Here is a 15,766-nt window from a genome sequence, read left to right as displayed (position 1 = left end):
GGAAAGTGGTGGCAGGATACCTGCGCTGCAGGCAAGCAGGATACGACGAAGAGTTGTTAGTTTGCTCCGCCCCCTAGCCCTCAAGAAGCCGAGCCTATCCGACGTAGAGGGCGCACTTTCTCAAAACAAGACAAGATGGCAGCCTGCTGCACGGAGCTGACAGATGATCGGGCTCAAGAGTTTTTCGATTCATTTGATACAGTTTTATTTGATTGCGATGGTAAGGATTGCAGGGAGAGGGTGTGGGTCCACCTGTATTTTTATAAAACACAATTTTCCAACAAATAATTAGGAACTGAGCCAGAGCATGTTATTGTTGTTCAGTTGGTTGAGTTGAGGAAAGTTTTCGGAAACAAATTTCCGCTCTCATCTCTCCTACCCTACCCTCCCTCAACCTCAGTCTCTTCTGGGGGCGGGCCGGGGGAAGAGATAAGTATGTGTTTTTTTCTGCGGAGGGGGCATGAACCCTAAAAAAGTGAACCTGATCCAATGACTGAGTGAGTGAGTCAGTTATCCTTTTTTGTAAAAATGACTGCCTGAGTGAGTGAAAAAGTGGTGGCGCCATCATACAGAAAGTTATCCAAATACTTTTTAATAGACATATCTTGTTGGCGATAGCAATGAATGGAAAAGTTTCTGTATGGCGCCACCACTTTTTCATTTGATATGAAATAATAGTATCTAATTTACCTCACTGCAATGAGATATCCCCTTTTTTTTTTGTAACAATGGGTGAAAAAGTGGGTGGTGCCATATGGAAAGTTATCCAAATTGACGTCTTATTGGCGATAGCATTAAATCATTGGTAACCAAGTGATCATGGTGATGGACCATGTCTGACTGAGCGCATATCTGAGTGACTGTTCTGTTCTGCTCTGTTCTGATTCTGTTTGGTAAATTTGTTTTATTAAGTCTTATTTGCTTTTGTATGTTTTTGTACCACTACCAGGTGTGATTTGGACGGCCAAGTCTGCAATCCCAGGAGCACAAGAAACATTAAAGAAACTGAGAGACTTGGTGAGAGTTTTCAAATATTGTTATTAACAAACTGTTTGGCCATTCAAAATCATGCACCTAAAAATACTTCTTGTTATCACAAAAAAAGCACTGAAAATATAATAATAATAATAATTTGGGGGGCTAATCATCCTTACTCGCAGCTAAGAGCTGAATTGCGAAGGACGCGGCTACAACGTGTTCGAGAAGCTGGCATGCAAGGGCGCCTTTGGCTGCCAGCCACATCAACACATTATGACCACAGAGCACAGCCAAGATCGAAAGTGTTTGATTTTTCCCGAGGGAGGAAAACCGGGTGTTCTGGGAGGAAAACCCTCGTGGCACAGCAGAGAACCAACGCACAACTTAACTCACATATGGCCCCGTCCGGGAATCAAACCGGGTAACCTTGGTGAGAGGCGAGTGCTTTACGCACACGCCAACCATGCCACTAGGCAAACTGTTTTGTAGTTTCTGTCAAAAAGCAGAGGTGGGTTCGACCTTGAACCTTCAATTGAAAGGAACCCTAGTCAAGAACACCGTTTTGGGTTTTGTAATTAATTCTGAACATTCCAAGACTATAATTTTTATAATTAATGCCTTTGTTATGATGATTGTTTTTTTGTCCCCAGGGAAAGCATGTAATTTTCATCACCAACAACAGCACAAAGTCAAGAATACAGTATGCAAAGAGGTTCACCGACTTTGGTCTCGGCAAAGTTTCAGTGGTACATTGTATGATTATATATCTTTACATCTCTTTTGAAGTTCAGGATATCTCTGCTACATGTAGAACACTGGGTCGCATTAGTATTTTCGTTCATTTGAAAATTTCAAGTGTTTATTACCGCCCCTATGAACTTAAGGAAGTAATTTGCTTTTAGCTCAAAATTTTACAGGTTTGTTATTTTATGCATATGTTGAGATACACCAAGTGAGAAGACTTGTCTTTGACAATTACCAACAGTGTCCACTGCGTTTAAAGCTTTATTTTTCATAAAATTGTTCCCTTTTTTGGTTTCAGGATGATATATTCTGCACAGCCTATGCAGCGGCTCACTACTTGAAGGAGACGTTGAAGTTCGAGGGTAAGGTGTACCTTATCGGAGAGTCAGGTCTTGAGGAAGAGCTCAAACTTCACAACATTAGCTACACTGGACCAGGGGTAATATAATATTTGTAAATACCTCAGACAGTTGGTGGAGAGCGCGTCACGTGGTTGCGTATAAACTTTGTTTATGACCAGTAAAAAGTGTTGAAACATGGGCGTGACACGCTAGCTTGCACCTGTGCTTATAAGACAGTTTCTTCATTCCTATTGGTCAAGAGCAACGGCCGGGACAGTTGCACCATTCGCTTATAAGGAGTTGTTTACCCGAGTGCCTTACCATTTCATCTGGAGGGGTGTTGTGTTGAAAGAAATCATTGAACAATTAAAATTTTTGCATTTATTTTACTTTTTGACCAAAAATGTGTTTTTACCGAAAAGATATTGATGAATGGGAATCAAAGTGTGTTGAATCGGTTTTCAACTAGTGGTTTAAACTCGCCGAGGCCTGGTTCTTGATATTTTACCTCGACTTCGTCTCGGTTAAATTATCAAGAACCAGGCCTCATTGGGTTTAAACCACTAGGTGAAAACCTCTTCACCACACATTGATTCCCTTAATTATAATCGGTTTTTATACTGCGCTTTTCACACTCAAAGAGTTTCTCAAACTATTCCAACATCGTTTCCCCTGGTCACTAGGCCATTTGATTCATTTCTTAAACCATCTCAGCTCCCTCAGGAGTATACAGCCTGTGCTACAAACATGCGATACTAAATTAATCACAACGAACATATCTGCCCTCTCCTGGGTGGAGAGAAACAATTATAGTTAAGTGTCTTGTTTGGGCACACAAGTATTACGACTCGAACCAACACTCTGCTGATCACAATCACCAGAGCTTGAGTTCAGTGTTCTTATCCGCTCAGCCACGACACGCCACTGATTTAAAGCCATTATACGCTTTCGGTGAACAGTATTGTCCAAAGGCCCACACTTCGTGTATCACAACTTCTATATAAAATAACAAACCTGTGAAAATTTAGGCTCAATCGATCATCGGAGTCGGGAGAAAATAACGGGAAAACCCACTCTTGTTTCCGCGCGTTTCGCCGTGTCATGACATGTGTTTAAAATAAATCCGTAAATCTCGCTATCGAGAATTGATATTGTTTTAATAAATTCTCAAAAAGTAAAGCATTTCAAGGAATAATATTTCAAGAGAAGTCTTTCACCATGACCTTCTGTAAACCCTGTAAGTTATTTGTAAATCTGTGAACTTTTTTCTTCTTTTCTGTACCGAAAGTGTATAATGGCTTTAACATGGCAAGTTATATACATTAACTCATAACATGTACACCAAGGCAGCCTGTCTTTATTAACGTAAACTTCACAGGACAAGACAACTATACCACTTTCACAAACTTTTTTTTGAGGCAACATCAGTAGTATTTGGTTTGTGGTAACACCATGTGTGTAACTACTTGCCTGGTAGAGTTTGTTCTTAGAGAACAGTCTTGCTTTATTCTACTACCGCGGAGTAGATGTTTGTGGGTTCAGGAGACTTCTCAGTTCTGAAAAGAACTATCCTGCTTTTGAACTACTACCCTGGCGGATGGTATAGGTAATAATTAAAAAAGCAGGACAGTTCTTTTCAGAACTGAGAAGTCTCCCGAACCCCCAACATCTGCTCCACGGTAGTAGAATAAAGCAAGACAGTTCTCTAAGAACAAAGTCTATCTGGCAAGTAGATAGTTTTTACCGCAAACCAAATATATATTGATACCTCACCATGCAATGCCTCGTAATCCTATATCAGTAGTATTTACAATTTTTTACTGTTTTTTACTTTTCATTGATGCAGCCTGACCCGGTTGTGGGGACTCAGCAAGATTGGCTGCAGATACCGCTGGATCCTGAGGTAAATAAAACTTTTCTGCCAACCTTGACCCTTGACCCTTGACTATTTTCTGTTACGAACCTTGACCCCCAGGCCTTTGGGAGCCTCGAGCCAGTAACCTTGACAATCGGACAAGTCCGCTGTTTTTGTGCTTTTCAAATTGTTAATGACACCTCACTGTGTAATATAAGTTTTTGAAAGAATGATGTTGAAATTTACTTTTGAGTCTTACAAATTTCTTAAAATTACGTGGCGTATCAAAGAATATATTCACCCACAAGATTAATCTCCTCTCGTTTTGGGTCTGGTAACAATAAAGTCTAGTCCAGTTTAACTTTTGAGCTCCAACCCAAAAAGATTTCCCCTTACCAATTTCAATTCCTGTATTTAAGGGTGCCCTCCCTCTCTATCTATCGTCTTTCAAGTGAGAGTTCATAACTCCGTTTACAGCCATAGGCAACAAAGGGCTACTCCAGTAGCTTTTTCCCTCGTACTGCATCTCTCTGGAACTCTTTGCCTGGTGCATGTTTCCCTTCATCCTATGATCTTCCATCGTTTAAGAGGAATGTCAATTCCTACCTTCAGCTCAACTGAGTGTCTGCATGTCTATGTTTTCTTCCTTGTAGCCCTAAACCTAGAGAGGCTTGAAGCCTTGTTTTGTGCGACTTGCATAAAAAAAAAAAAAAAAATAGGCCTGCTTTGATCGTGACAGTGCAGCCCCTTTAAGCTCTTTGCCTGGTGTTCATTGTTCCCTCCAAGGCCTTGGCCAAAATTAGCAGCTGCGGCTACGACCAGAGTTGTGTATTGGGAGAGAATTTATTCTATTTCATTTCATTTCATTTATTATGCCTGGTCCTGTGGTGTTTTAACTGGCATTCTGCCAGCAGACCACTGCTAAGGGACACAGATAATAATATCGAAGTCTTATATAACGCACGTATCTACCAAACAAGGTACTCAAGGCGCTGAGGATATACAAACGTTCAGAAAGATAGGTAATTGCAGTGATGAATTCTGAGACCCAACTATTTAGCACCTTATAAGGTTTACAAGTGCTACGGCGCATACAACAGCCACAGCCAGGAACACCGGTGTGAACCCCTTCTCTTTTCGAAAAGTGCACTGAGTTCTTTTACATGCGTTACACAATACATGGGACCAACGGCTTTACGTCCCATCCGAAAGGACGAAGCAATGGTTAAGTGTCTTGCTTAAGGGCACAAGTGTCACGCACTGGGGATTCGAACCCACACTCTGCTGATCAGAAACACCAGAGTTTGAATTCATTTCTCTTAACCGCTCGGCCACGACACTTCCACATGTTGAGACTCTGTTGTGCTGTATTGGTTTTTCTCTTTACTTCTTCCCAACGTAGGTAAAAGCAGTTGTAGTCAGTCACGACATTCACATCAGCTTTGTCAAAATCTTCAAGGCGGCAAGTTACCTTAGCAATCCTTCCTTTCCATTCATCGCCACGGAAATGGACGGCCGTAATCATTACCCAGGGACAAACATTGTCAAACCTGGTAAGACCATAACAATTTCATCGCAATCAAACAAACGCTTTTTTTTTCTCTCTCTCGCTTTTTTCTTCGTCAAAAAAGGTGAACGCTGTCTGTGTCGGTTTCGATCGTGAGTTCACCTACATGAAGATATTGAGGGCAGTGAGTTACTTGAATAAACCCAACGTTCCGTTCATCGGAACCAACTCAGACTGTCGTTTCCCTCCGCATGCTGATATAGGTATCGTTCTACCAGGTAAACCCAGAAAAACAATCCGTTTGTCAAACAAGATGCCATGTTGATCAGTTACTTTACCTCGTCAAACACTAGACTTTTGGACAAGTCGTTAATGGTCCCACTCGGTGAGATAGTCGAGTTGTGGCGGTGCTCTCACGCAAACTGCTGGTTGCCCTACTTCTACTCTCCATTTAATGGGACGGTAGTCGTTAGAGCAGTAGTCTCGCGGGGAGAGTCGGAATGCTATTACCGCAACAGACATATAACGACTTGTCCACAAGTCTAGTCAAACACTTGAAGTCCAGAGGGCTGTATTTTTAAATGGTGTTTGAAGCTTTGCATGGTGTGAAAAATAAGAAGTAACTATAAATACTAAATAGTAGACTTGCGGGTACAACCATGTGTAAGATTTTTTTTGAGGAAGTGTTGGCTCTGAAAAGAGCCGGTGTGGCAGGGAATTCTTGATAGTTGTTACTTCATACTTGGTACTTTGTTGTCCTTCCATAGGCCGATCCATTAGGCTCCGCCCACGGCGCATGTGAGAGCAAGAACACATGAGCCTCTCCAACGCCATTCTGCAAAACTCTGCTGCACACGCCAAGCAAACGCGCACGGATGTCGGACTTGTCGGACTTTTGGTTGCGCAATGGGTTGTGATTGGTCAATACATAATGGGGCGGGGCTTAATGGATCCGTCTATTGACAGGTCATAGTTCCAAAAGTAAAGATTTAGAAACTGTTGCAGGAGGAGATGCTATTCAAAGAGAAATAACTTTGAGAAGATGTCAAAAAAAAAAAAAAAAGGGGGGTGGTTTGGTTGATGCAAACTGTGCGTTTTCCTAATGAATTTTGGCTACAGGTGCTGTTTGTGGAGAGGTGCCGAGTAATGTTATTTGACATCATTAAGCTCACAGGGTATAGGTCTCCTGGCGATCACTAGAGCAGGCTATTGGAAATGTTGAGACCAATTAAGAACTCACTCCGTGGAAGTGAAGTTAATAACGAGAAGTCTCCTCGATCCACTAAGCGAAAGTAGTAGTCTCGGCCGATTTCCTACCTTCCGCCCCGGTAGAAGTTAAAAAGCAGGGCAGTTTCTCGTTTAAGAATTGAGAAGTCTCACGAACTCAAAAAGGAAATCTGCTCCACGGCAGTAGAATAAATAGCAAGGCAAGTTCTCAAAAGAACATAATCTACCCAGCAAGTAGATGTACACATGGTGTTATTGCAAGCCAACTATACAAAGGTCCAGGGCCCAATTTCATGGCTCTGCTGCATACGCTAAGCACAGAATCGACGCTTACAGAAGCAGGGAATTCTGTGCTTATGGCAAACGTATTTGATGTGTTAGCATGTACTCCACATTAATAGGCATTCTACGCTAACAAAAGGCTAGCGCAGAAATTTGGCGCTTGCATGTAAGCGGGGAACCGTGATCGTAAGCGCAGAATTCAGGGGTAATCAGAGCCATGAAATTGGGCCCAGGTCCGTTTGCGTAATTATTTTTTACTCGTACTCCCTTTGTATTTACAGGCACCGGATGTATAATCAACGCAGTGAAGACGGCCGCTCTTAGAGACCCCATTCTAGTCGGGAAACCCAACAAATATCTCTTTGAATGTATCCAGCAAAGGTATGTAGAGTACTGGTTTCTGATGGACAGTCCATCAGTAGTGGAGTCCATGACTTTCAAGGGTCTGCGAGGCCAAGACCGAGTGACAGCACTCGAGTCTGTGGCCAAGGTGGTCACAGTGGGTGCATTCGATAAGCTTCCCTGGGTCTACCCGCAGTGCTCACTCGGGTGAGCCCCTTACAAGAGCTAATCAAACGATCATACTCGCCTTCTCGTGGTTACGGCATGTACCACAGGTCACCCCAAGTGACCCACTCCACAAGCAGGGCACTGGGGGCTGACCTGGGTGAGCCCCGTCAAAGCTATTTGAACGTACCGGGGCAGACCGGGGTCGACCCAGGGAAGCTAAACGAACGCACCCTATGTCCGAGACCAAGGCCAGCTAAATTAGTATAATAATATGCACACTCAGACAAGTAGAAAAACGAAATGTTTAGGCTCGGGTATCATCCAGGGTGATACCCAAGCCTACATCTGTTAAGACTGTTTCATTTACAAACTTGCCCAGTCAGTTGCCCTTTAGGTTTATTACCATATATGTCTAAAAAAATATTTATGGGATATCTATTAATAGCACCTTTATTACTCCTCCATCAGACATAAAGGAGTGGTCGCCGATCGTACTCTCATCGTGGGTGACTCTCTCGGAACGGATATCCTTCTAGGAAGGAATTGCGGGATGAAGACGCTCTTTGTCTTGTCCGGCATCTCAACCCTGGAGGAAGTAAGACACAACCAAGCGAGCAACTCGGTCGAAGACCAAAAGCGCGTCCCGGATTTCTACCTGCCTTCAATTAAAGAGCTTGGGGATCTGATGAGTAAAATCAAGTTGTAGGACAATTGCATTTTGAGCCTCCCAGAAAGACTCTGTTAGGGTCGAAACGTCAGGCCATTAACTAATTTTTTTCAATCACATTTTGTTATGGTGGTATTTAATACACTGGACACTATTGGTAATTACTAAGGGAATCAATGTGTGGTGAAGAGGTTTTCAACTAGTGGTTTAGTCCCAATGAGGCCTGGTTCTTGATCATTTTACCGAGATTATCATGAACCAGGCCTCGGTGGGTTTAAACCACTAGTTGAAAATTGATTCAACACACTTTGATTCCCATTCATAAATACCTCTTCAGTCAAAAACATCAACACTTTTTGGTCAAAAAGTAAAATAAATGCAAAAATTATAACTGTTCAATGATTTTTTTCAACACAACACCCCTCCAGCTATGAAATGGTAAAGCCCTCCGCCGCCCTCGGGTAAACAACTTCTTATAAGGGAATGCTGTGCGTGTCGCGCGTATGGCGTGATGTGGCACAACTGTTTCAGACATTGCTCTCACCAATAGGAATGAAGAAACTGTCTTATAATAACAGGTGCAAGCTCGCGTGTCATGCCCATGTTTCAACATTTTTTACTGGTAATAAACAAAGGTTTATACACACCCACATGACGCGCTCTCCACCAATAGGAATAGCGAAACTGTCTGAGGTGTTTATGAATTAAAAATAATTGCCAGCAGAAAAACTTGGTAACAAACAATGGAGAGGTGTTGATAGTATAAAAACATTGTGAGAAATGGCTTCCTCAGATGAGAAAGAAGTAATTTCTCACTAAAATATTTGAATTTAATTCAAGACCTCAGCTGAGGTCTCAAATTCAAGGCATCTGAAAGCACACAACTCGTTGATCTCATCTTTGACGACCAATTGAGTTGAAATTGTCACAGGTTTGTTATTTTATGCAAATGTTGGGATACACCAAGTGAGAAGACAGGTCTTTGGAAATGACCAAAGGTGTCTATTGCCTTTAAAAGAAGGTATTGGCTTTGACAGGATGGAGAAAAAATTCATTCATAGTCTCTAATTTAAAGGCAGTGGACCCAAAATAATTATCAGCATAAAACCTCATTTGGCAACGAGTATGACGAGAGGTTGATAGTATAAAACATTGTGAGAAACGGCTCCCTCTGAAGTGAGGTAGTTTTCGAGAAGGAGGTAATTTTCCACAAATTTGATTTCGAGACCTCAAGTGTAGAATTTGAGGTCTTCTCACTTAGTGTATCTCAACATATGCATAAAATAACAAACCTGTGAAAATTTGAGCTCCATTGGTCGTCGAACTTGCGAGATAATAATGAAAGAAAAAACACCCTTGTAGCACAAAGTTGTGTGCTTTCATATGCTTGATTTCGAGACCTAAAATTGTAAATCTTAGGTCTCGAAATCAAATCCATCGACAATTACTTCTGTCTCAAAAACTACATTACTTCAAGGGGAGCTGTTTCTCACATTGTTTTATACTATCAGCATACAACCTTTCTTGGTGACGAGTAATGGGAAGAGGTTGATGGTATAAAACATTGTGAGAAACGGCTCCCTCTGAAGTACCGTAGTTTTCAATGAATTGGATTTCGAGACCTCAGATTTAGAACTTGAGGTCTCGCAATCAACCATCTAAACGCACACAACTTCGTGTGACAAGGGTGGTTTTTTCTTTCATTATTATCTCACAAGTTCGATGACCGATTGAGCTCAAATTTTCACACGTTTGTTATTTTATGCATATATGTTGAGATACACCAACCGTGAAGGCTATTCTTTGACAATTACCAATAGTGTCCAGTGTCTTTAACCTCCCATAGACTTTGCTCTCAAAGTTCCCTTTGGAGACCTTTAGTTTTGCCTTTTCTGCGTTGTTTCAGCTGTGCCAGTTTGAAGGCGCAACCAGAGCCCTTTTTCATAGAGCTGCTTATTATTAAGCAGAAAATATTGCTAAACAATTTACTGCTTAGCAGTAATAAGGTACCAGCGGTCGATTTCACCAAACTCTTCCTAACTTAGGATTAATCTCAGGGTTCAGTTCCGTATCCAAATACGTAGGACGCATTGAACTCATCCTAAGTTAGAACGGATTACTCGTCCTAACTCGAGATAGGATTGATCCTAGCGTTTCGTGAAAATCGACTGCAGGGTACCAGTAACAAACTGTTCACATGACATGGAGTTTTGACTGGTAACCTTATTCTGGTAAGCATACTTGTGCTTAGCTAACACATGGTGTTACCGCAAGCCAAATGAATATGATCTTTTTTGTGTTACGTTCATCCTACCATCATATTATTTTAATTTTGCTATGTGTAATAATGTGTTTCTCGTATCTAATAATATGTTACGAGTGTGCAAAAAATAAAGTTTTAGAGTATACATCAAAATCCTTTTGTTTAATGTAAATCTGTGGACATTTTGTTTTGTGTTTCAAAAAGTACCCAAATCCTTTAAAGCCATTGGACACTTTCGGTAAACAGTATTGTCCAAGGCCAACACTTCGTGTATCACAACTTATTTATAAAATAACAAACCTGTGAAAATTTAGGCTCAATTTGTCATCGGAGTCGGGAGAAAATAACGGGAAAACCCACCCTTGTTTCCGCACGTTTCGCCGTGTCATGATGACGTGTGTTAAAAATAAATCCGTAATTCTCGATACCGAGAATTGATATTGTTTTAATGTTTTCTCAAAAAGTAAAGCATTTAATGGAATATTATTTCAAGAGAAGTCTTTCACCATTACATTCTGTAAACCCTGTAAGTTATTTGTAAATCTGTGAACTTAAAAAAAAAAATTATGTTCCGAAAGTGTCCAATGGTTTTAAAACAGTTAATAACATGTTGTTCCTTGAGTGATGAAAAAAACTTAAAAAATCGGGTGTAACACAGTCATGGTGGTTACATCCAAATCACCCTTATAATTTCATAATAATTTCCGTTTGAATACTTAAAAAAAAAATTATACTAAATGTGTTGCTAAGCTCATGGAAGAAAAAAATCTAATTTTCTTCATCCATGCTTGGCAACAAAAGCAGGATACCAGTGACACGTAGGCCTACATGTGTTCCAAGCGTATAGACGATGTGACCTATGTTTACATTCAAACCGCCCTCTGTTGACAAAACACTACATACGTCATGTTTCGCCGGGCACTGAGTTGCGTATAGTCAATATAAGATTGCGTACACTTTCTAGCTGGCTGCCAAAACACAAATGTTTTGCCCGGCGGTATGCGCGCGAATCATGTTATGGTTTTCATGTGACGTCAGAGGGCACATCGTCTATAATGGACGGTAATCTTATTCTTGTAATTCAAAAACTGGAATAGGCCTGGGCCCAATTTCATAGCGCTGCTAAGCACAAACATTTGGTTATGGCATTTCTCCCTTGATAACCAACAGGAGTGCCTACCAAATTTCCACGTGATTTTCAGGACAAGCAAACAGTCAAGCGCACTACTCTTATGGAAGCCAAACAACTCAAGGGTCATAAGAGTTTTGCCATGGTGTTCATAACTCCTGACTTAAAGGCAGTGGACACTATTGGTAATTACTCAAAATAATTATCAGCAGAAAACCTCACTTGGTAATGAGTAATGGGGAAAGGTTGATAGTATAAAACATTGTGAGAAACGGCTCCCGCTGAAGTGACATAGTTTTCGAGAAAGAAGTAATTTTCCACGAATTTGATTTGAAGATCTCAAGTTTAGAATTTTGAGGTCTCGAAATCAAGCATCTGAAAGCACACAACTTTGTGTGACAAGGTTTTTTTCTTCTTCTCATAGTTATCTCGCAACTCCGAAGACCAATCGAGCTCAAATTTCCACAGGTTTGTTATTTTATGCATACGTTGAACTACACAAAGTGAGAGGACTGGTCTTTGACAATTTACCATTAGAGTCCAGAGCCTTTAACACCCAAGGAAATGGAGGCAAACCGGAAGCTGAGAGAAGAGCTGAGAGGTAGACGAGCAGAAGGAGAAGAGGGTCTACTAATTAGAGGCAATAGAATAGTCAAGGAAAGAAGACACAATCACAGCTTTCGTGACCACAGTGGAGCCGAAGGCAGCGCCCCATCCACAGGTGCAGGGACCAAGGAGGAACACTTGCAGCAAAACCAAATGACCGTAATAATGATGCATTTGTAAAAAAAAATAAATAAATAAAAAAGCACAACAGATGAAAGAGCACCCAGCACAGAGCACGATAAGACAGAGCACCCAGCACAGAGCACGATAACCCAGATCTACAGAAAAAGAGATCGCCAAAAAGAAAATTGGCAAAGGAGTCAACAAAATGTATAGCACAGCAGTATTTCTTTAACTGTTATTACACAAAATAACAGCTTAATGAACAAAATTTCAAGAACTGCAAGCCGAGATTGACATCTGGAAGGCAAAAATAATAATTAGTATTACAGAACGATGAGAGCGTGCTAGACAGTAAAATATCAATTCCAAATTAAAATTACCAAGGAGTCTATAACTGAAAAAAGTTTGAAAAATACTGTACAGTGTATTGAGTTACGGTGCCACTTCATGGGGTCACGGTAACCTAAGGCTAATCTCTAACGCCCAAGGAGTCTGTAACTGAAAAAAATTAGAAAATCGGTTGTGTAGTTCTTGATATATGGTGCCACTTCTGGTTGACCCGGAAGTAGAGGTCAACTTGGGGTCATGGATTTTCAAAGTTTATTTTTAATGCCTTAGGAGGATAAAACTGAACAAACAGGATTGAAAATCGGTTGTATAGTACTTGGCGTATGGTCCCACTTCCGGTTCACCCGGACGTAGAGGCCAACATGGGGTCACGGGTTTTCACAGTCAATATTAATGTCAAGGAGTCTGTAAGTGAAAACAAATTGAAAATCGGTTGAGTAGTTCTTGAGATATGGTCCCACTTCCGGTTGACCCGGAAGTAGAGGTCAAATTGAGGTCACGGTTTTTCCAAGTTTTTCTCCTGTCCCCAAGGAGTCTTATAACTACAAACAGTCGACATTATTAAAGAAGAATGTCGTCTTCCTGTGATAATTTATCTCGGAATGTCGACATCATAAAAGTAGGATGTCGTCTTCCTGTGATAATTTATCTCGGGATGTCGACATCCTAAAAGTAGGATGTCGTCTTGCTGTGATAATTTATCTCGGTATGTCGACATCCTAAACGTCAGTTGTCATCTTCCTGTGATAATTTATCTCGGGAAGTCGACAGTCTAAAAGAAGAATGTCGTCTTCCTGTGATAATTTATCTCGGAATGTCGATATCCCAAAAGTAGGATGTCGTCTTGCTGTGATAATTTATCTCGGGAAGTCAACATCCTAAAATTAGGATGTCGTCTTCCTGTGATAATTTATCTCGGGAAGTCGACATCCCGAAAGTAGGTTTTTTGTTGTTGAAATGATTTTACTTGTATACGTTTTGTTAACTAGTATTACATTTCCAACAATATTTCTAATATTCATGGTCATAAACTACGTTAAACTAAAATAATGGACGAAACAAAATGTCCCACGTAAAACTCCATAAGGTTTAGAACATAATGGTCCCGCAAGTTCAAATACGCGCGAGACTTGCTTAGTCTACACAGAAGGTAATAAATAATTTATTACAAGCAAATGCAATCGTACAATAATAGAAAACAAAAACTAAAAATCAATGCAAAACACATGTAGGGGATGGAGGGGCCCATAAAAAGCAAACCTTAACGAGTACGGACCCCCTCCCCCTTTTTTTCTAACGAAGAAAGCAATGTAAGCAATTCTATTTAGTGGGTGTAATCTTATGTAGCGGCAAAACAATTCAAAATTACTGGAAGAACAAACACAAAAACAGTTAGCGTAAAATAAAACTTAACCATATATTTAAATGAAACAGATAAACAAAATACCCAAAATAAATACTAGATAAATTGGGCCCACAACTCTTGCTGGGAAAAAAAAACATGTCGAAATATACCCGTGTTATCCATTAGAGACGTTTTGTAGTCACCTTGGTTGGGGAGCGAGGACGATTGCACTTTTGGTATTGTCATTGTTAAACTCCGGTTCCATTGTGTGCTGTCTGTTACCCTCAACGCATAGATTTTCTTGTGAATAGTAGCTGTGTATGATTCATGGTTCGCTGAATAATTTGGCGATACAAAAATATTGATTTCGGACGGAGATACGAACTCGCAATTCTCACGTTCTAATTACGCACGTTCGTTTTAACGAAAACCCATGCACAGAGTAATTGGTCCAGAACGCGGTTAGAAAAACAAGGACAAATTTATAGACTCCTCTCAAGAAGTCAACAACTCATCGAAGGACAAATTTATAGACTCCTCTCAAGAAGTCAACAACTCATCGAGGTACATACTGTGTTGTATTACCAAAGAGAATGTTTCACAATAACATGAAAGTGACTGCATCAAGTTTACAAATTAAATATTCAAATGAAGACCACGTGGTTAATTAATTAAGAATTGTAACACTTTTTTTGGTAGAGTAAAGCTTATGTTCTAAGCTTCAATTTGATATATGATTTAACTCTTTTATCCTTATACTTTAGGAGACGGGGCCTAAACAAAAACGCTGTACAAACGCTATGGGGTTTTAGGCGGAAACAAAGAATAATAATAATAATAATAATAATAAAAATAATAAAAATCTCGACGAAAACAATACCTGTTCCGACGGTAAGTCGGAACAGCTAATAAAAATAATAAAAATCTCGACGAAAACAATACCTGTTCCGACGGTAAGTCGGAACAGCTAATAAAAATAATAAAAATCTCGACGAAAACAATACCTGTTCCGACGGTAAGTCGGAACAGCTAATAAAAATAATAAAAATCTCGACGAAAACAATACCTGTTCCGACGGTAAGTCGGAACAGCTAATAAAAATAATAAAAATCTCGACGAAAACAATACCTGTTCCGACGGTAGGTCGGAACAGCTAATACACACTGTTTAGAGAGGACAGAAAGTCTACTACCGGAGGGGGGAGGGGGGAGGGGGGGGGGTTACTTTACATTCGAAACCACCTACAGGCAGTGAAATGTGACGAGATGCAAAACTCAAACTCCGGCATATTCTACAGTGCGTGACCTCGGTTTGAGTATATAATTAGTCCAAAAGGGCCTCTGAAATTCAGTCTTTTTCGGCCTTATCTGAAAAGTATTGTAATGTCTAATAGTTCTTTTTTTCGTAATGGGAGTTTTGGAATAACGGTGGAAATCGCTGTATCCTGACTGGACTAGGTACGATTCGGTCTCGCTTTTAACATTTCCAGGTAGAATATGAAATAATCTCTCTATACATACTAATTGGGTTCTGTTGCCAACATTCATAACGGGAAAATTTGCCGTGTTTTTGTGACTTGTTTTCTCTGTTTTTTATGCCATTTTTTACGTACAAATTTCTCTTTTTAAAATTTGAGTTGCACCGATTTTTTTATATACATAACGACAGATATGCTCTTCGTTTCAATTTACTGGTACATTATTTTGGTTGAGACTTTTCAAAAAAGGCTGGAAATGACCGAATTCCAGAAGCCCTTTTGACTAATACTCTGCAGATGAATCACAATATGGAATATAATTATTGACTGCTATGAGGGGCATAGTTTTAATTATAGGCCCAAG

The 15,766-nt window shown here is 40.3% G+C and overlaps 1 protein-coding gene across 1 annotated transcript; it reads left to right on the top strand.

Annotated features, from left to right (window-relative positions):
• The first annotated feature begins 135 nt into the window (after window positions 1-135).
• Window positions 136-8,326, top strand: LOC117305229 (glycerol-3-phosphate phosphatase-like). The gene is made up of 8 exons (XM_033790049.1): window positions 136-220; window positions 950-1,017; window positions 1,629-1,724; window positions 2,021-2,161; window positions 3,910-3,966; window positions 5,550-5,703; window positions 7,216-7,315; window positions 7,913-8,326. The coding sequence occupies exons 1-8, from the start codon at window positions 136-138 to the stop codon at window positions 8,148-8,150; spliced, it is 939 nt and encodes a 312-aa protein (XP_033645940.1). The 3' UTR covers window positions 8,151-8,326.
• The last annotated feature ends 7,440 nt before the right edge of the window (window positions 8,327-15,766 follow it).

Source organism: Asterias rubens, chromosome 22, assembly GCF_902459465.1.
Source record: "Asterias rubens chromosome 22, eAstRub1.3, whole genome shotgun sequence".
Classification (NCBI taxonomy): Eukaryota; Metazoa; Echinodermata; class Asteroidea; order Forcipulatida; family Asteriidae; genus Asterias; species Asterias rubens.
This window is presented reverse-complemented; position numbering and strand designations above follow the sequence as displayed.